At 33.2% G+C, this 21,805-nt stretch overlaps 1 protein-coding gene across 10 annotated transcripts in view; it reads left to right on the forward strand.

Moving 5' to 3' along the window:
- LOC103608471 (girdin) overlaps positions 1-21,805 on the forward strand; it is a 67,067-nt gene that overhangs the window by 13,124 nt on the left and 32,138 nt on the right. For all 10 annotated transcript variants that reach the window (XM_008592904.1, XM_008592894.1, XM_008592895.1 and 7 more), the window contains exons 6-10: positions 1,422-1,559; positions 3,101-4,171; positions 9,477-9,604; positions 13,320-13,458; positions 17,766-17,927. In XM_008592904.1, the coding sequence (XP_008591126.1) occupies positions 1,422-1,559; positions 3,101-4,171; positions 9,477-9,604; positions 13,320-13,458; positions 17,766-17,927 (1,638 nt within the window). The remainder of the gene's footprint in view (positions 1-1,421; positions 1,560-3,100; positions 4,172-9,476; positions 9,605-13,319; positions 13,459-17,765; positions 17,928-21,805) is intronic.

Below are 21,805 nucleotides of genomic sequence, written 5' to 3' on the forward strand. Positions count from 1 at the left end.
ACAGTTTTGCTTTGTCTTTTTTTTTTTAAAGATGACAGCTAAGGGGATCTTAACCCTTGACTTGGTGTTGTCAGCACCACGCTCACCCAGTGAGCGAACCGGCCATCCCTATATGGGATCCGAACCTGGGGCCTTGGTGTTATCAGCACCGCACTCTCCCGAGTGAGCCACGGGCTGGCCCCTGCATTGTCTTTAATCCATTAAACAAATAGGCTTAATAAGCATTTGATGATCAATATAGTGTTAAAGTCACAGCGGCCATTTAGAATTTGGAACAGTTTTATTTTGGTTGTCCTTGTAATTGGGCCTATAAGGTATAGTTTCATTTTGAAATTGGCTTTGAAGTCTAATTAGCAAATTCTTAGTGATTCTAGCAATTTTTGGTCAATTCATTGCATTAAAGATATTTTTTGTAAATTGATTTCACTTGAATCTCTTTGATGTAAAACAACAAATTAATCAAATAACTTTTACTCATCTACTCCATCCATAATGGGAGAACTAGGTTAATTAGTCATTAATAGCCAAAAGCTTCCAGAACATGTAAATTAATGTTGAATTGAGTTATTGTTTAAGATTTGTGACTTGTTGCTTATGAGATATTACTGGAAGATTGTTTTCCATGTGTAGTTACCTCCTATTGACGTTAAAACAGAAAAACTCAACTTGTTTAAAGTTTTTTACTATTTCACCTAAGAATTTAAGTAACACTTAAACTTGAAGTGGAATATTTTATAAAGTGTTCTTTTCACAATTTTCTTTATTGCCTGATTTGAATATAGTATGTGATAAGAGGAAGGTCAATAGTCTGCCGTATTTTTAACTTAAATTTGCTATTCCATACTTACGAACCACTGCTGTTATTATATCTCTAAAATGTGTAACTGAAAATAAATTTAAACCTAAAATATAAATATTTGCTGCAGTTTTGTGTTCAGCTTTTTTCCTTTAGTGTTATTTCCCCCTTTTCTTCCTCTTTCCTTTTTATTTTAAACCAAGTCCCTCCTTGCTTCCTCATAAAACTTATAACACCATATGCTTTTTATATTGTCTTCCTCCTTTTTGCTCACTGAAATTCCTGGACTGTAACTAAAATTTCACTTTAGAAATCCACTCAAGCCAAGAGAGTCTTTCAATAAGATTTGTACAATCCCCATATCATTATCATTTATCCAGCTGTATTTGTCTTTGTGTTTAGAAATAGAAATTTACTTAAAAGGATAGGAAGGATAGCCTTGTCTACATATTTTACAGCTACTAAAATTAGCATGAAATGGTACTTGAATTTCTATACTAAATTCTTAAATTTTACCATTTGGTATTAAAACTATATTTTCTCCTTTTTTCAATGATTATCTTTTGTTTTGACATGTTTCCATTGTTATAAAATATTTAATTTTTTGTGATTTAATTTTCTCTAGGTTGAAATTCTTGAAAATGAGATAATTCAAGAAAAGCAGAGTCTTCAGAATTGTCAGAATTTAAGCAAGGATCTAATGAAGGAGAAAGCTCAGCTTGAAAAAACAATCGAAACGCTTAGAGAAAATTCAGAGAGACAGGTTCATAAATTTCTTACTAAGCAAACAATATATTTAAACAATAAAAGTTATTTTAAAGTATATGCAAACAAAATGTTCAAATAAGATTAAAGGGAGATATTTTAGAATTTTTTAGATTTTAAAGTAACTATAATTTTACCTCATTTTTCTATTTCATGTATTTTAGGAAAGTTGTAGAGAAAGCTTATAATTCTTAAACTGCCAGGGTGCTTAATAATCTAGTATAAAATGTTGCAGCACCTGTGCTTTCAAGTGCTCTCAAGTGTCTGAGAAATAGGGCTGCAGATTCTAAAGTCCCTGAGTGGAGTTGTAGCTATACTCTGACCCTACTAAAGAGGGAGAAAGTGTGGTAGCAGCAACCGTCTTAGAAACTATCAAATTTGCTTTCAAGTGTTTATTGGTCATTCTCATGTTTGCGGAACTGAGAACTGGATAGATTGAGTGACTTGCCATTTTGAAACTTCTGTTTATTTTTTAGAAGTAAAATTATTTATTTGTTTTATATTTATTTATTTGTTTTATATTGTCCAGGTGTAGTGCTTAGGGGACTTTTAGAATGTCCCCTAGTTCATCAGGTCAAACCTTAGGCCTCTTCCACTGGGAGAAGAGTGTTGTATCCAACATTATTGTCCTGTAATAATGCAGATTTCTCTAGACTTAACAGAACATAAATTCTAGAGCTAAGCATGAATCTGTACTTTTAAAAGCTTCTTGGGATTATTTAACACACTAAATTTTATGAATCATTATATTAGGTTATGCTATAAATTGGGTGAATAGTTATCAAATGTACCAGCTGATTTTGTTATTTTGATGTTTCCTAATTAGAATTTTTGGGGGGAATGAATACACACACATCTGCACTCATGCATCACTTCATGATGGGGATAAGTTCTAAGAAGTGTGTTGATAGTCTGTTTTGTCACTATGTGAACATCGTAACGTGTACTTACACAAACCTAGATGGTATGAGCCTACTACACATCTAGGCTATATTGTATAGCCATTATAATAATAATGGGACCACCATCGAATATGCAGTCCATTGTTAACTGAAACATCATTATGTGGTGCATGACTGTATATAAACACACGTAATACAGCACATATTTACTGAGGACCCACTGTGTATATGCATTGCAAAAATTATTTAAGTAAAGTAAAACCTTATGTCCTCCACAAGTTATGTGCACATGTTTCAACCTATATTCATATTTGAATTTGAAGCATATAACTATTAATAATCTGAAGATCATTTTAATTAATAGTAAATACATTTCTCTTAACCATTTCTTTAGACTGTTAAACTTTCTGAAGACATGAACTTTAATGACGTAACAGTACATGTACACAGCGGCCTTTCAGAATTAAAAGATGGACAGACATTCTAGCACACTTTTTTGTTCTCCTTTCCCTGTTAGTTTTTGGAAGGAAAAAACCATGAAATTTAAAATACTTAGCAGTCAGCCACCAAAGAAAAAAATCTTAGTTTTTGCTCAATTATTGTTTTTAATTTTTTTCCTTCTTTTTTTTTGAATTAGATTAAAATATTGGAACAGGAAAATGAACATCTGAATCAAACAGTGTTTTCCTTAAGGCAGCGCTCCCAGATAAGTGCTGAAGCAAGGGTGAAAGACATTGAGAAAGAAAATAAAATTCTCCATGAATCTATCAAAGAAACAAGCAGCAAGCTAAGCAAAATTGAATTTGAAAAAAGACAAATTAGAAAAGAATTGGAACATTATAAAGAAAAAGGAGAACGAGCAGAAGAACTTGAAAATGAGTTGCATCGTCTTGAAAAAGAAAATGAATTGTTGCAGAAAAAGATAACTAATTTAAAAATTACTTGTGAAAAAATTGAGGCCTTAGAACAAGAAAATTCAGAACTAGAAAGGGAAAATAGGAAACTAAAAAAAACATTGGATAGCTTTAAAAACCTTACTTTTCAGTTAGAATCCCTAGAAAAAGAGAATTCCCAACTTGATGAGGAAAACCTAGAACTGCGAAGGAATGTGGAATCTTTGAAGTGTGCAAGCATGAAAATGGCTCAGCTACAACTAGAAAACAAAGAATTAGAAAGTGAAAAAGAGCAACTTAAAAAGGGTTTGGAGCTCATGAAAGCATCTTTTAAGAAAACAGAACGCTTAGAAGTTAGCTACCAGGGTTTAGATACAGAAAATCAAAGGCTACAGAAGGCTCTAGAGAACAGCAATAAAAAAATCCAGCAATTAGAGAATGAACTACAAGACTTAGAGGTGGAAAATCAAACATTGCAAAAAAGCCTAGAGGAATTAAAAATATCTAGCAAAAGACTAGAACAGCTGGAAAAAGAAAATAAATCATTAGAGCAAGAGACTTCTCAACTGGAAAAGGATAAGAAACAATTGGAAAAGGAAAATAAGAGACTGCGACAACAAGCAGAAATAAAAGATACCACATTGGAAGAAAATAATGTAAAGATTGGAAATTTGGAAAAAGAAAACAAAATCCTATTCAAAGAAATTGGTGTATATAAAGAATCTTGTATTCGTCTGAAAGAATTAGAGAAAGAAAATAAGGAGCTTGTGAAAAGAGCAACTATTGATGTAAAAACTTTGGTTACATTACGTGAGGTAAATATATTTACCTAAATTCAAGGCAGATATTTTTTATATTTTAAACTCAAGGTTTATTTAAGTTTTATTGAAACCATAAATAATTTGCATCATCTTTTTTATGGTTCAGTAGAATTTTGGAATTGGAATTAGATACAGCTTCCAAATTTCCTACTGTTGGAAAACTAACAAGCACATATAAATTGTATATTTTAAGAATTTGTAGTAATGAGATTGCCTTTTGGTATCTAACTTTTACTTTATAATTTTTAACTTTTATTTCAAAATATGAAAATATTTGACCCAAACACTTATTGAATGCTGCATAATAGGAAACATGATAGCTGCTATTTATTGAGTGCTGTGTGCCAAGTACTAGGCAATGGACTTCATATAAGTTGCATTTATATATAATTATATAATTTTATTTTTTATTTATTTTATTTTTGGTGGCTGGCCAGTACAGGGATCAAACCATGGACCTTGATATTATCAACATCATGCTCTTACCAACTGAGCTAACCAGCCAGCCCCTTATATGATTTTTATAGCCAATCCTTTATAGGTGTTATCTCCATTTTTCAGATTAGAAAACTGAGGTTCAGAAACATTAAGTAACTTAGGATCACACAGGTAATAAATGGCAGAGTGGGATTACTGGATTCAAACCCAGATCTTTCAGATTCCAAAGCCCCATGAATATTGACCTCTGAGCCAGAGAGTACAAATCTGGTTCAACTTAAAGGTTAACATTGAACAACTGGTAGTTGCTTGGATCTATGTATGGAGAAGAATTATGAAATTTGTGGGAGTAGATTGGCAATATGTCCTGTGAAACATGGTTGGTGCAAATCAGAAGATAGCATGTTTGGCTCTATTTATAATTCCTATGCAGTACAATATGTGATAATCTTTTAGGTTCAGTTCAGACATACCTTAGCATTCTGGCAGAAAGTCACACTGGGCAGTTTGCATTTCTGCTAAAGAGGCATTGAGAGGGACCTTTTCATTTTTTCTTTTTTTTCTATAGTCTCACAGACATGAACAACAGGTTCCTGATGCCTAAACTTTTAGAATGTCCTCTAGTTCAACAGTTCAATACCTTAGGCCTCTTCCACTGGAAGAAGAGTGTTGTATCCAACATATATTGATAGGAAGAAATATACAGTAAAGTGCTAGCTCATTTTTTTTTCACACCGCATTCATTTTTTCTTAAATGATAATCACATTAATTTTTTCAAATAAATACATAAACTGAATAACAGATGAATAACAAAATACTGTGTAGACAGTAGGTCTTCAAATTTTCACAAAAACTGGAGATGTAAAACTTATTAAAATTTACATGTTTCATATTATAATCTCTACAGTTATTTAAGATAGCACTCTAAAGTCTTCCAGAAGCATGCAAATATCAAGTTAATTTCAACAGAGGAAGGCAAACTATTCAAAGGCAAATTAATTTCTAAGCAAATCAACAAGTCAACTTAATAAAAAGAAATCAAGAACAGAAATTAAATATCTAAATTTAACAACATAAATTGCATAAAAAAATCAATAAAACATTGTAAACATAAGGACACTTCAAAAAGTTCATGGAAAAATGGAACTGAAAGATAATGGAAATCTCAGTGAACTTTTTTGTTTCAATTTATCCTTAAAAAAAAAAACAAAAAAACTAAGATCATAGAAAATACATTCTCTGATCACAATAACAGAAGGAAATTTAGAAAACACATATGTGCGGAAATTAAAAGCACTCTCCTAAATAAACAATGGGTAAAAAGAAAAATCACAGGGAAATTAGAGAGTACTTTGACATAAAGATCAAAGTGCAACATATCAAAATTTATAGGCTGCAAGACTCATGCATTACTTAGAGGAAAAATTATACTTGTAAACACCTATATTAAAAATAAGAAAAATCTCAAATCAGTAATGTGAACTTCTTCCTTAAGAAAATAGAATAAATAGAGCTAATTAAACCAAAGGCAAATATTAGTAGGAAATAACAAAGATTACAATAGAAATATATGAAATAGGGAATTAAGAAACAATAGAGAAAATCAATGAAATCAAAAGTTGATTCTTTAAAAAGATTAACAAAATTTGCTAACCTTTATCTAGACTGACCAAGAAAAAAGAGAAGACTGAAATTACTAAAATCAGAAATAAAGTAGGGGCATTATTACATTGTCATTATGGCTTTTTGTGATGGTACGATTTAGTTACTTTCTCATTTGCATTTTTGTGCAAATGAGAAAGTAACTACCAGCCTGTTTTGTTCTTTCTTGTGTATTTGTGGTAGTGATTATCATTTTTTGGATTCCAGATGCAGGAATTCTTTGAGGATTTCTTGTAGGGCTGGTCATACGGTGGTGAACTCCCACAGTGTTTGTCTGTCTGGAAAATACACTATTTTCCCCTCATTTCTGAAGGATGGCCTTGCTGGGTACAGCATTCTTGGCTGGCAGGTTTTTTTTCTTTTAGTACTTTAAATATATTATCCCATTTTCTTCTGGTCTGTAGAGTTTCTGTTGAGAAGTCTGCTGTTAGTCTGATAGTGGCTTCCTTATAAGGAACTTGATGCTTTTCTCTTGCTTCTTTTAAGATTCTCTTTGTCTTTGAGCTTTGTCAGTTTGACTATACTGTGTCTTTGAGAGAATCTGTTGAGTCTGTTTGGGGATCTTTGAGCCTCCTGGATCTGAAGGTCCATGTCTCTCCCTATATCTGAGAAATTTTCTGTTATTATTTCGTTGAATAGGTTTTTCATGCCTTTTCCTTTCTCCTCCCCTTCTGGAACACCAATGATTCAAGTGTTTGTGTACTTAAAGTTGTCTGCTAGGTCTCTTAGGTTTTCTTCATTTTTTTCACAGTTTTGTTTTATTTTTAAAATATTTTATTTTATTTTACTTTTTAATATACATTGTACTTGATTAAAATGCCCCTTTACCCATTCCCTTCCCCCCCATCATATCTGTTCATTTGATTTAAACAGTTCAAGGAATTTTTGTGGTTATTCTGTCTTCCCCCCACCACTCTTGATTTGTTTGTGTGTTTATTTTTTTATTTATTTTTAACTCCCACAAATAAGTGAGAACAAGTGGTATTTCTCTTTCTGTGCCTGACTTGTTTCACTTAATATAATTATCTCTAAGTCCATCCATGTTGTTGTGAATGGTAGTATTTCATTCTTTTTTAATAGAGTAGTATTCCATTGTGTAGATATACCACAGTTTCCTTATCCAGTCATCAGATGATGGACATTTGGGCTGGTTCCAACTCTTGGCTATTGTAAATAGAGCTGCAATAAACATTGGAGTACAGGTATCCCTTCGGCATGATGATTTCCATTCCTCTGGGCATATTCCCAACAGTGGAATACCTGGGTCATATGGTAGATCTATCTGTAATTGTTTGAGGAACCTCCATACCATTTTCCATAAAGGCTGCACCATTTTCCAGCCCCACCAACACTGTATGAGAGTTCCTTTTTCACTGCAACCTCTGCAGAACTTATCATTCTCAGTCTTTTGGATGTTAGCCATCCTAACCGGAGTGAGGTGGTATCTCAAAGTGGTCCTGATTTGCATTTCCTGGATGCTGAGTGAGGTTGAGCATTTTTTCATGTGTCTGTTGGCCATTCATTTATCTTCTTTTGAGAAATGGCTATTCAGCTCCTTTGCCCATTTTTTATTTGGGTTATTTGTTTTTTTTGCTGTAAAGTTGTTTGAGTTCCTTATATATTCCGGATATTAATCCTTTGTGAGATGTATATTTTGCAAATATTTTCTCCCACTCTGTTGGTTGTCTTTTTACTCTGTTGATTGTTTCTTTTGCTGTGCAGAAGCTTTTTAGTTTCATATAATCCCATTTGTTTATTTTTCCTATAGTTGCATGTGCTTTTGGGGTCCTATTCATGAAGTCTGTACCCACTCCTACTTCCTGGAGTGTTTCCCCTCTGTTTCCTTTAAGGAGGTTTATTGTTTCGGGGTGTATATTTAATTCTTTAATCCATTTTGAGTTGGTTTTGGTATATGGTGAAAGGTACAGGTCTAGTTTCTAAAATTATTTTTTCCTTTTTGTAGTCTACCTGGGTTACTTCAAAAAGACTATCTTCAAGATCAGAAATTCTTTCATCTGCTTGTTCTAGCCTGCTTAAGCTGTCAGTTGTGTTTTTTATTTCATTGAGTGAATCTTTCAGTTCCATGAGTTCTGCTACATTCTTTTTATGGTATTAATCTCTTTGTAAATTTCCTTCTTCATGTCCTGGATTTTTTTTTTCACCTCATTATATTGTCTAATTGAGTCTTCTCGTATCTCAGTGAGTTTCCTTAAGATTGTTACTTGGAATTCCTTTTCAGTCATTTTAAGGGTTTCCAGCTCTATAGGACCTGGTATTTGAGAATTACTGTATTCTTTTGGTGGTGTCATATTTTCTTGGATTTTAGTACTTCTCATATCTCTACATTGATGTCTTGCCATCTGGTAGAGCAGTTGTTTCTTCTATTACTCTGGAGTAGGCTTTGAGGAGTCTGATGTCCTCTTCTTTTTCTGTTCTCCACTGGTGACTCTCCTTGTATTAATGTAGTTGAGTGTCCAGTGGGCCACCTGTACAGTGGCTGTGGCTGCTGCTGTGGCACTGAGTTGCTTTTTTGGCAGCTGTGGGTATGACAGTGGCTGTGGTAGGCCACCCGTTCAGAAGTGGTGTTTTGGACATGCTCTCTTGCCCGCTTTGGGTGTGGGTGGCAGCTCATGGCTCCTTGCCTAGGACCCTGGGTATGCTCTCTTGCCTGCTTCCGAGCAGAGGGGGCTGAGGCCCTTGGCTCCCTGCCTAGGACCCCAGGGCTACTCTCTTGCCTGCTTCCTGATAGAGGGGGACTGCCTGCCCTAAGTTCCTTGCCTAGAACACTGGACATGCTGTCTTTCCTGCTTCCAGGCAGAGGGGGCTGTGGCCCTTGGCTGCTTGCCTAGGACTGCAGGTGGTGCTCTCTTGCCTCCTAGCTCATTATTAAAGAGTAAGTGGGTATGTGTCTCCACCCTCTGCAGTGTTTAAACCTAAGGTGTGTATTCACAAGAGTTTCTCCCTGTTAGGTTTTAACATTTGAGTGAAAAGAAGGAAAGAAATTGTATTAACCTAGGTTATAAATTTGTTGCTTTACTTTTCAATGATGAAGGAATGGTTCAACGGCAATGTTTCTTCTGTCTTTCCTGATTCGAGTTATATGTATTCCTGGATGGTGGTAATTAGCATCTTGGCTGACTTTCTTAGATGTTTATGGTCTTGACACTTACATAAGTTGTGCATTCCTTTTAAAACAAGGATTTGGTGAGTGAAAAATTGAAGACTCAACAAATGAACAATGATCTCGAAAAATTAACTCACGAACTAGAGAAGATAGGATTAAATAAAGAGCGACTCTTACATGATGAGCAAAGTACTGATGACAGGTAAGTATTAAGTGTATTTGGCAAACAGCTGAAATTTTTTTAATGGTCAAACACTAATTCTTTCCTGTGCTAGCCACAGAAAACCTTTATGTAGTTCACCCTGCTTCTGGGTTTTGTTTTGTTTTTTTATTTTCCTTTAAACTTCTGTAAGAAAAAAAAGAACCAAATAAGGACAATATCAATATAAGTGGGAAAAAGGTAAAATGTCCTTTTATAAATACAATTACAAAACAAAAACAGGATGCTCCCCAGGTAGTAGAAGATCAGAGACTGTAATTGCCTGTGAAAGTAGAATAAGACATGAACAACAAACAAACCTCCCTCTATGAAATATGCAGTCTATTAAGTAAGTTATTTTTTATTTGAATGTACTTAAATGCCTCAGTTCGTTCATTGATTTTGTTTGCCAAAATGTGGACTTAAAAAGAAATGGAGGGAAACTATGAAACAAAGGAAAACATACTGAGAAGCAATTAAGATATACCAATAAGGTGGAAAACTAGGGCCTGACAAACAGAATAAAAAATTAACTCAGGGGCCGGCCCGGTGGCGCACTGCTACAGTGCACCGCTTGGGAGTGTGGTGGCGCTCCCGCCGAGGGTTCGGATCCCACATACAGACCGGTTCCCGCTCACTGGCTGAGCGAGGTGTGGGAGCAACACCGAGGGTTGCGATCCCGTTGCCGGTCCCGGTCCGGTACGGGCGCGACACTGAGGGTTGCGATCCATTGCCGGACACGAAAAAAGACAAAAAAAAGGAAAAAAAAAAATTAACTCATATACCCTTTAATTTTGAAAATAGTCAGTATAGGCTTAAAGAAAATGCCTGTTCTCCCATGGTAATTATAATCTATTAAACAGTTAATCTTATTTTCTGGTAGTCTACTGTTTAGCATCCAGACAGCCACATGGTTCCAACTAGAAGTTGTGTATTGTTAAGAATATTATCTTATGTAGACTAGATTTTAATTCATTAGTATTTTTGTAATATATAATTTATGTTTTATCTATATATTATTACTGTTCTAGTATTTATATTCTATATTAAATGTAGATAGGCAAAGTTAATGTTGATTATATGGGATTTGTTAATATAATTTTGAGAATATTCAAGTAGAATAGATTGATACTTAAAAAGGTTAGTTCTATAATAACAAAGGGAAGTAATTTGAGACATTTATTCTAGCAATCAGTTCAAGTCAAGCAACCATTATTGAATTACTTATACAGATATTTCACAAGGAAATGGTTTTCTTTGAATTAATCGGTTAAGTATCATTTAGTTGACTGTCTTTTAATGTAGACATTGAATATGCCTCACTTTTTCATTCAGATTTATTACCTGCTATGTGTAAGGCACTGTACTGCATGTTCTTGGCAAAGAAAAAAGTAGAGTAAACTGTGTAGCTGCTCTAATGGATCCTGTTATAAATTTTATAAACCCAGTTTTAGGTGGACCCTTGATATTGTTTGGCAAGCCTTAATTAATATAATTAGCCAATATTAATTGAGCTGCCATTATCTGCTGGTCATCAAACATCAAAGAAGTGGTAATGCTTCAGCTGAACCTTGAAGAATGACAGAAATTTGCAAGGTGGAAACAGTGGAGAAGGCCATTTCATGCAGACAGAAGCATTTGTATAAAAGCACAAAAGTGTGTTGAGCAATTCTTAGAGTAACATGAAAGATGGATTAGAAAAGGGGTGAATTTGGAGGCACAGAGACCAATTACACAGGAAGCTATTGCAATAGTCTAGACAAGATGTGATGCACTCCTTATTTCACACGTTTATTTATATAATGAAAGCATTAGACATGGAGATAAAGCCGTATGTTGAACTAATAGTTTTAGGAAATGGAAGTGAGCACAGTGGATAACTGATTGCATTTGGTGGAATCAGGAAAGAAGTGGCTTAGGCCACTAAATCAGCTTCTTTCTCAGCCAGTAAGTTAGCCCTTATGTCACAAAGAAAATAAAAGCTCACATACATAAATTCCTTTATTGTTCTATCCCTCCATTTTGGAATTTATATATATCAATCTCAAATGATGTCTCTAATTTCTTTATTAGCTTAACCTTTCCATCTTTCTATTTCATGTTATTCCCTCTGACCTACTTTGAAGATACAACTATTATTAAGATACTTATTCTTGCCATCAAGGAATATACAAGAGAACTTCAAAAAGTTCATGGAAAAATAGAATGAAAAGATAACATGAATCTTTCCATGAACTTTTTGAAGTACCCTCATATCGTCTAGTTGTGGAATTGAATGTATAAATAGATAAATTAAAATGCAACAAAATAAATTTAGTGGTAGAGTTGTAAACAGATGTGATCAGTCTTGTCTTTCTCTTTTTGCAGCTCTTTTTCTGTTTTCTCTTTCAATATAGTTGTTTCCAGGGTTCTGTTCTCAGGCCTCTTTTTTTTTTTTTTTTTGTCCTTTTTCGTGACCGGTAAGGGAATCGCAACCCTTGGCTTGGTGTCGCCTGCACCGCGCTCAGCCAGTGAGCGCACCGGCCATTCCTATATAGGATCCAAACCCGCAGCGGGAGCGTCGCTGCGCTCCCAGCACCGCAGTCTCCCGAGTGCGCCAAGGGGCCAGCCCCTCAGGCCTCTTATCTATTCATTCTGTATGTTAGCATTTCCGCTCATCATCTAACCTGAGATCCTTATTTTCCTCTGCTTACTGCACATCTCTATCAGGATAGTCCAGAAGCAACTCAGATGTCACAAATTCAACATATCCAAAATCAGACTGAGTACACGTTTTAAAAATGTTTGTTAATTCGAACCAATACCAGAATGAGTGAGATTAGTTCACTATATTCGATGAACTTAAAATCTGAGCAGAAAATATATTCATACAAATTAGTTATAGTAAAAGAATGTGATGAAATTTCTCATATACGTATTTTAGGATTTTATTTGGTTTTGTCATCAGGGTCCTTAGATGTAAGAAATGAATGAATCATGATCCTTGACTTATGATATACTCTCAAACTGTGTTTATGTACCATCCTTTTTGTGAAAAAAAATTTATTAATAATATAATTATTCATGCATCCACCATCTAAAAGATTGACAGTCACATCTATCTGCCTCTTTCCACTCTGTCATCAGTATCCTGTGTCATGAGTATATTACTACCTTTTTTTACTGTAACTACTCTATATATACCCTGAAGACAAACAGACTTCAATGAGTCATAAGTCTTAACTGTTCATAGGTCCTCGTATAGGTACTTATTAATATTATAAGCAATTGTTGATATGATGAATCCATCTACTTGGTGGGCGGTGACTGGCCAGTATAAGGATCTGAAATCTTGACCTTTGTGATACAAGGCTGTGCTCTGACCAACTGAGCTAACCAGCCCTATAGATTCTATTCTAATCAAACAAAAAGAAATATTTGGGGACCTAGATAGTCCAGATTCTTTTTTGAGCATTCATTGTTGCTTTTGACAAGCTAAGCTGTAATATGGAGCTGTGTTTATGGATCTCAGTGATTTTTGTTGCTTCGTGACCAGGAATAGTTTTAAATGGGAAGTAGGGCAGTAAGATGATTATAATTTAATTTTCTTCTTAAAAAAAAAAAAAAGATCTTATAAGACCCATTTTATGGCATCAATATTTTTGGTTATAAATTATCTTTAAAAATAATTTTATGACTTCCAGTGATGAACTGTATTACTTTTCTACTTGGATGGTAGGTACAAGCTTTTGGAATCAAAATTAGAATCCACTCTTAAGAGGTCCCTTGAAATAAAAGAGGAAAAAATTGCTGCTTTAGAAGCTCGATTAGAAGAATCCACGAATTATAACCAGCAATTACGCCAAGAACTTAAAACAGTAAGTGATTTTCTTGGAAAGAATTTTAATTATCATGTATTTTAGAAATATTTAGACAGAAAGTGTAAAGTGGAAAATAAAAATGCAAACATTTTATTAATATTTAGTCCATTTCTTCCTTTTTTATAAACGAGAATATTAAACAGATCTTTGTCATATGGATATGCTATAATTTATTCAGCCATATTTCATGTGTATAATATACCACATGCAGTTAGGGACATGTCAGAATTATAGGGATGGGATGGAGGAGAGGCATGCTTATTTCATTGGGAAAAGTTCCCAATGTAATATTGACAATATCACTCTGATACTCTTTTCCTGTTGAGAAAAGTTTTTGATAGGCAAAGATGTAGGTGTGAAAATATCCCGTAGAGGAAAATCATCTGTGTGTTGCAAGAAAGCACCTTATTTCTTCATAAATTTGAGGTCTTTCTAGGTCTTCTTTCTTGTGATATTTGGAATTATTCAGGGAAGTAAGCAAAGCAGTGGCAACTGTCTGTTTTCTCTAAGTGAGTAATTTGAAAAATAAAATAAGCCATTCCATAGGCTTAGTAGATGGTAGATCAGCAGTTATGTTCTGGCTTATTCTCCCTTTTATCATATTTGCAGTGCCACCAGGAGTGGTCTTACAGTCAACTAAACATTCAGAGTGACAGAATTATTGTAGGCCATATTTTGAACCATTCTATTCAGAACACTATAGAAAGTACAAGTAGATAGCAGAAAGAGAAAACGTTTTGTTCACCATTTGCCCACACCGTCATTGCTGGTGTTTGTCACAGACATTGCCATGGAACATATATTGTTACAGAAGAAATTTTAGAACTGTGCTTAGTTAACATAAAGGATTATCTAAAAAATAAAATAAACCTTGATGCTGGATTTCATTAATTTGCCTTATGTCCTGAATTTTGTACCCTACTAAGTAGTATCAGTGGGTTGCAAATAAAATCAGCTTTATGAACCTACTCAGCCAGAAAATAAGTGGGTTTGGGTATGGGTTGCTGTGTATGTGTTTCAAGTCTAAAAGGTAGAGATTTACAATTACATCATTGTCTTCCACTTTTAGCCATTTTGGCAAAACAATTGTGGACTAAAAGGTAAGACCCACCTATATGCTGCCTATAAGAAATGTTTTGGGGCTGGCTGGTTAGCTCAGTTGGTTAGAATGTGGTGCTGGTAACACAAAGGTGCAGGGTTTGATCCCTGTACTGACCAGCTGCCAAAAAAAAAACCCCAAAACAACGGAAAAAATCCTTGATGAATAATGACATATCATTCTAGTACTAGGCGAAACAATGTTAGACTGGCTGTATTAATATTAGACAAAGTAAGATTTTAGAGCAATGAATAGTACCATGGCCAAAGAGGTTTATTTCACAATTATAAAGAGATCATTTCAGCATGAAGACATAACAAGGTTAAATGTTTATGTACCTAGTAATAGTGCTTCAAAATACATGAAACAAATATTGATAGAACTGCATGGAGAAAGGCAAATTCACAACTATAGTTAGAGGGTTTAATACCAATCTCTCAATAATTGCTAGAACAGGTAAAAAGAACTTCATCAATCAGATAAAGGGCTTCTATGAACAACCTATAGCAAATATCCTTAATGGTGAAAAGACTAATCACTTTCCCCCTTTGATCAGAAAGCAAAGATGTTGCTTTCACTGTTTCTATTAAATGTTGTACTGTTGGAACTAACCATTGTACTAAGAAAAAGAAGTAGAAGGCATAGGGATTTGAAAGGAAGAATTAAAAATGTCTTTATTCACCTATGACACAATTATATTCACAGAAAGACCTGAGGAATTCACAGTAAAAATCTGTACAGGTAAAGTAAATTTATCAATGTTGTAGGATAAGGGTCAAATATATAAAAATCTATTGTACTTCTATAAATTAGCAATGAAAAATTGCAAAATGAAATTTGAAAGAAAAACACCATTACAATCCCATAAAATAACATGAAATACTTAGGAATGAATTTAAGGAAATATGTGTAAGAACTCTATACTAGAAACACCTAAAGAATACCTTAGTAAATGGAGAGAAGTACCATATTCATGAATTGGAAGACTGAATATTATTAAAATGGCAGCTCTCCCCAAATTGATGTGTCAGCTCAACATAATCCCAATCGAAATATCAATAATGTTTATATATAGATTAACAGGATGATTCTGAAATTTATATAGAAACATTGATCAAATGTTGGTGAGAATTTGGAGCAACATACTGATGGGAATATAAGATGTTACGACTCATTTAGAAAGCAGTATGGCAGTTTCTCATAAAGTCAAATATATACCTAGCCCATGAGGTAACAATTCTACTTCTCTTTACTCAAGGAAAATGAAAACCTAAGTAAATGCATTTTTTATAACAGCATACTTCATTATCATAAAAAACTGGAAATAACCTAATGACTATCAACTGGTAATTGAATAAACAAATTTTGGTATATCCATATAATAGTCACACAGAGATGGAAAAGAAAAAACTAATGCACTGGATAAAGCTTAGAAATATGCTCAGAAAAACACATACATACACACACAAGAAACTCCTGTGATTTCATTTATACGAAATTTTAGAATAGCAAATTTTAAGCAAAACTAAATTTTGGTGAAGGCAATAAAAAAAAATGGTTGCCTGGTGAGCAGTGATCATTCCACAATGATGGAAGTGTTCTGTCATGTTGATACAATATTTTTAATTTTTAATTAAATTAAACTTTATTTGACACTTAATTTTTAATTAACTCTAAATTATGCTGTTACAATGATTATTTTATCTCGACTCAGTTTATTCATTTCCTGTGTGAACATAAAGATTTTGATTAATGATACATAAGGTAAAGGAATCATTTAACACTTAGTTGAAAGAATGATGGGCTTAAAATGAGAGGCCTTGAGTTTTATTCTCAGTTTGACTTCTTTATAGTGGCATATGTTTGAACCTTTCTAAGTCTAGAGAAGACCTTGTGGGAAATTAATGTAAAATAGGAGACTAGTAATGATGTCACTTATCTATTGTTATTAGGGTGTTAAAAGTTAAAAAAAAAAAAAAATCCTGGAAAATCAGGATCTCAGAACATATATTAGATCACTTGCCAAGCTTTACATTACATTCTGTCTTGGCATCTTTTTTCTTTAGTCTCACCTCATTATTTTTAAACTCACTGGTAGCGATATTGCTGAGTTTATTGCTGAGTCAAAGGCTTTCTCAAATTTTGCATTAGACATTGAACTATTTTAAACATTTCTGTCATTGCCTTCATGTAAAGTTTGGGGCTAATTTAGAAATTTATGATGAGGGCCTGCCTGTGGCTCACTTGGGAGAGTGTGGTGCTGACACCAAGTCTCCTTACCAGTCATCTTTTATTAAAAAAAAAAAAAAAGAAAAGAAATTTATGATACACGTCTCTTAGGATAAACTAGTGATGCAGGATAAGAATAATATAGTAAATTTAAATTGAAGAGAGTTACTAAATTATATCTAGTAGTTTTGATCATGTGAGATGAACAAGTTGTTAGTAGTTAGCAATCCAAGGACATATTTTATCCAGAACTTTCTGGTGTGATTTCAGCCTACTTTGAGAAAACCAACTCAAAGCTAAAAAATCCTGTATAAAATATATCCTTGGACTGCTCATTTCTTATAAATTACAATAATTATATGAGGATCAAGAGCTAAATAAATTCATTTATTTATTAACATAGTTCATTCTAGGTCACATATTCTTCTTAAAAGGGCAGACATATGAGGGTACATCAAAATGTTCATTGAAAAATGGAATTAAAGGTAATACTAATCTTTCCATGAACTTTTTGGAGCCCCTACATATAGATACTTCCTCAACTTTAATTTAGGTATCTTTTAAAGACTAATTATTAACGTGTCAAATCTTTGTTCTTTACATAGGGACCTCTGTGAAATTTCTAAATTTGTCACAGCTTGAAAAAGAATTGCTAGTATTTAGCAACATATCTATGCCCAGTTAATCTATTCTTCAGGGCCATTTTAATCAGAAACAATAGTATTTGAAATTACAGAGTATATTGTAATATCATGGCACATTAGCAGAGTATATTTAACATTTGTAGGAAGGATTTGCATTTTAAAAATTACAAATTGTGATCATAATAATGATAACTGTACATAGTATTTATTACATTTTTTAAATAAAGTGTCTCTCACATTCACCATACCAATGCAGAGTCAAGTTAATTGTGAGAAATATAACTTTGGTGATATATTTTCTCCCCATTAAAGTATTTTAAATAAAATTTTAGGTGAAAAAAAATTATGAAGCTCTCAAACAGAGACAAGATGAGGAAAGGATGGTACAGAGCTCTCCTCCAGTATCTGGTGAAGATAAATGGGAGCGAGAGAGTCAAGAAACGACTAGAGAGCTTCTGAAAGTTAAAGACAGATTAATTGAAGTAGAAAGAAATGTAAGTATTTTGAAATTTTTAGTAGGAATAGCTTTTTAGAAATAAATGATCATTGGATATACTTAGATAAATTAGAAAATTTATCTAATCTGGCTTTATAGTTTTGCTCATTTTATACTTTCATCACTGACTTATTTTATAATATTAAAAAAGACAGAAGAACCAATAATTTAATATATTTTTCTCCATCACCCTCATATAAGTCCAGCAGCAGGCTTTGTCAACTCTGTCTTGAAAATAAAACCTCAAGCCGTCTGCTTCTCTTTTCATCTCTGCTGATACCACTTTAGTCAAGATACCATCATCTCTCATCTGTAGTATTAGAATATCGTCCTAACTTGCCCTCCCCTCTTTCACTCCTAGCACACTCAAACCCATTCTCAATGCAGTGGCCAGAGTAATCTTTTAAACATAATCCAGATCATGTCACTTCCCTATGTAAAATCTTCAATGGCCTCCTATTTCAATTAGGATAAAATCCGTATTCTTTGCTGTGTCCTTCCTGATGTTTCCCTGCCTAAATCTCTGACCTTATACTACTCCTCTACCCACCCTCTTTTTTAATCTGGGGATAATATTGTCTGTTAACATTTCAGAAATACTTAAACAATGCCTGGTGCATAATATGTAAATTTATCCTACTCATATTGGCCTTTTTCTGTTTGTTCCTACCTCACGGTCTTTCTGCTTCCCCTGCCTGGAACATATGACTGGTTTTCCTCACCAGTCAGGTGTCATATATCCTTCAAGAGCTCTTCCCTTGTCTGTTCTCCCAGTAAAGTAGCTAGCCCCAACCTAAACCATTCACTATCATACCACTACCTTATTTAGTTTTTTTATAGCACTTTTCACTAGTGAAATTATATTTTTTATTCATTTATTTGTCCATTGGAAAAAAAGCTCCATGAAAGCAGGTAGTTTGTCTTTCTTTTTCACCATTGCACCTTCGGTATCTAGAATAGTACCTGGTAGGTAGTAGATACTTAATAAATATTCACTGAATGAGTTTAATAAATACTTAATAGTAAACAATAAGAAAATAAATTCAGCAACAAATATTTACTTCTCAAAGATGAATGAGCTTAAGGAACTTACATGCTAACAAGTAAAATAGTTATGGTGGCTATTACTGTTTTTTAATGTAATGTAAAAGTAATACATTAATTAAAAACTTTTAAGTTATAAAACCAAAAACCAATCCCCATATTATTGATTTCTACTTTCTCATCAAAAAATAATTATTGTAAATAGTTCATCTTCTAGACAAATGTGTATGTTTTATCTGTGTAAAGAACTATATGTCTTCTACAGATTTACATTCTGTGGGATCATGCTATACAAAATTCTTACTTACATTTTTTAATTATGTTATTTTGGAGATCTCTCTATTTTAGCAGATGTAGGTGTATCTCATTTTGTTTGACTACATATTATTCTACAGTGTGGATATTATAACTTATTCAAATAAATTCCCCCTGTACTGGCTAGCTGCCCCCAAAATAAAATAAAATAAATAAATTCCATATTTATTGACATTTTTAGGTTGTTTTCAGGTTTTGCTACAATTAAAATCCATATATAAACATTTTTATAAGGTATTAAATTCCTGACAGTATAATTGCTAGGCCAAAGGATATGAGTACAGTCAGTCCTCCATATCTTTGAGTTCCCCATCCGTGGATTCAACCAACTGCAGATCGAAAATTTTCAGGGGAAAAAAAATTTATTTTTCTTGCCATTATTCCCTAATCAATACATTATAACAACTATGTACATAGCATTTACATTGATTTAGGTGTTACAAGTAATGTAGAGATGATTTGAAGTATTATGGGAGGATGTGCATAGGTTATATTCAACTATGCCATTTTATATCAAGGACTTGAGTATCTCCGGTTTTTGGTATCTGCAGGTGGTTCTGGAACCAGTCCTCCACAGACATTGAGGGACAACTGTATGTGTGTTGTATGTGTGTGTATTTAATTTTAATTGATATTTTTGTATTAGCCCTTAAAAATCACACGAGTTTTCAGTTTCACTAATATAGAGTACACTTATCTTTCCAGGTTAACATTGGTTATTACCAGTATTTTATTTTTTATTAAAGTGATACGAGAAAATATTTAATTTGTGTATTTTAAATTATAAGTGAGGTATTATGCATCTTTTTATATGTTTATTGGCTATTTATTAATACCTAGTTTTAATTATTCAGTGATATTTATATACCTCTGTTGCTTGGATTCATAATTACATTTCAGAAAATTGGGTTGGCATGTACAGTTCTACAAGGTGAATCTCTTTTTCCCATTGACTTCCTTTATAAATTTCTATTGGAAAAAAAATTACTTGGCTGTCATATTTTTAGCCATTTTGTGGGTTTATAAAGATGGTTAGCCCTATAATAGTCTGGTAATTTTTTGTATATTTGCCAATATTATATCTGCTAACTTCTTATTTTCCCATTCTTTACTTTTTTTCCTGCTCTGAGATACTCTGTCAGCTACCTCTTCTATTCATTATAGACTATAGAATTTTTCATATTCTAAGAGACACCTAGACTAATTAGTAGAGCTTGTACAATTTAGTTTCTAAAGTATTAAACTATAATAGTATTTCATTAATGTAAGTGGAAATGGTTCACCTCTTTGTGTCCAGATGGTATATAAATACATCAGTAATAAATACTATTTTTTCCAGGGTAAGTTTTTTCATCTTTTTTATTTGAACAAATGAACAAAAGAGGAGTACAATATCAAAACCCATCTAAAAGCATTGTGCTTCCTCAGCTTTGATTTTATGGTATATGTTGGTTAAGTCATGACCTGCCTTTACACAGTGATGTGTAGTGCGTATAACATGAAAGCCTATAAAGTAAATGTTATCTTTGTCTCCTAATATTGATATGATAAGAGTGATCTGTTGTGATTCAGTTATAACTTTTTATGCATGGTGCAGTGATAGACCAATTATGGCTTTTTTATATATTAAGTGTGCTAATTTATTTTTATGAAGTTTTATTTAGGAATAATCCTGAAAATATAATATCCCTGACAAGGATTATAATGCCTATCACATTAAATATAATGATCTGTGATTTGTGTAGTAATTCACCTGTTTAACCATAAAATTGAAATATGGTCATATGTACTGGAAAAACTGAAAATGGTATATTTTATTTGGACATGCTCCAGCAGTCTTATAGTTGAAATAGAGTTTTAGTGAATGTTTTATACCATTAAAAAAAAAAAGAAAATTTGTAACATCTGTTAGGTCTATTACTGACTAAATTTTTTAAACAGATGGTTAAGATTGTTCTTGTAAACCTGCTTCTCTTCCAAATATTTGTGTTTGGAAAATAGTTAGTTTTGCTGCTACCCCTGGGATCACCACTCACCCATATACACATATGCCTTTGGTAAATTAGAAAAGGCATAACCTCTTGATTGGACACAGTCCCAGTTATTCTAAGCATGCTGGGTATTTTTGAGCAGTATTAAAACCATACAACTGACAACCCCATTCTAGTTTCTTGTATTAATAAATATAGTTAGAGAACTGGCCAGTTAGTTCAGTTGGTTAGAGTGTGGTGTTACAACAACAAGGTCAAGGCCTAGGATCCCCATGGTAGCCAGCCCCCCCCCCCCCAAAAAAAAACCATATATATATATATTTAGAATGGAATATTTTATTTTTAAGACATTTTAAGGAAGAAAGGAAACAGGCACAGTAGTATATTAAGGTTTCAGTATTGCCTTCTTTTTTCTCAGATTAAATGTCTGTTTACAATTTGGGATGTGGGGGGATGTTTTGTTTCTTTCCCCTTTAAGATTGTTGGAAGGTTTTTTTGGATTATAATGGTAATAAACACTCACTGT

This window comes from Galeopterus variegatus, unplaced genomic scaffold, assembly GCF_000696425.1.
Source record: "Galeopterus variegatus unplaced genomic scaffold, G_variegatus-3.0.2 Scaffold8452, whole genome shotgun sequence".
Lineage (NCBI taxonomy): Eukaryota > Metazoa > Chordata > Mammalia > Dermoptera > Cynocephalidae > Galeopterus > Galeopterus variegatus.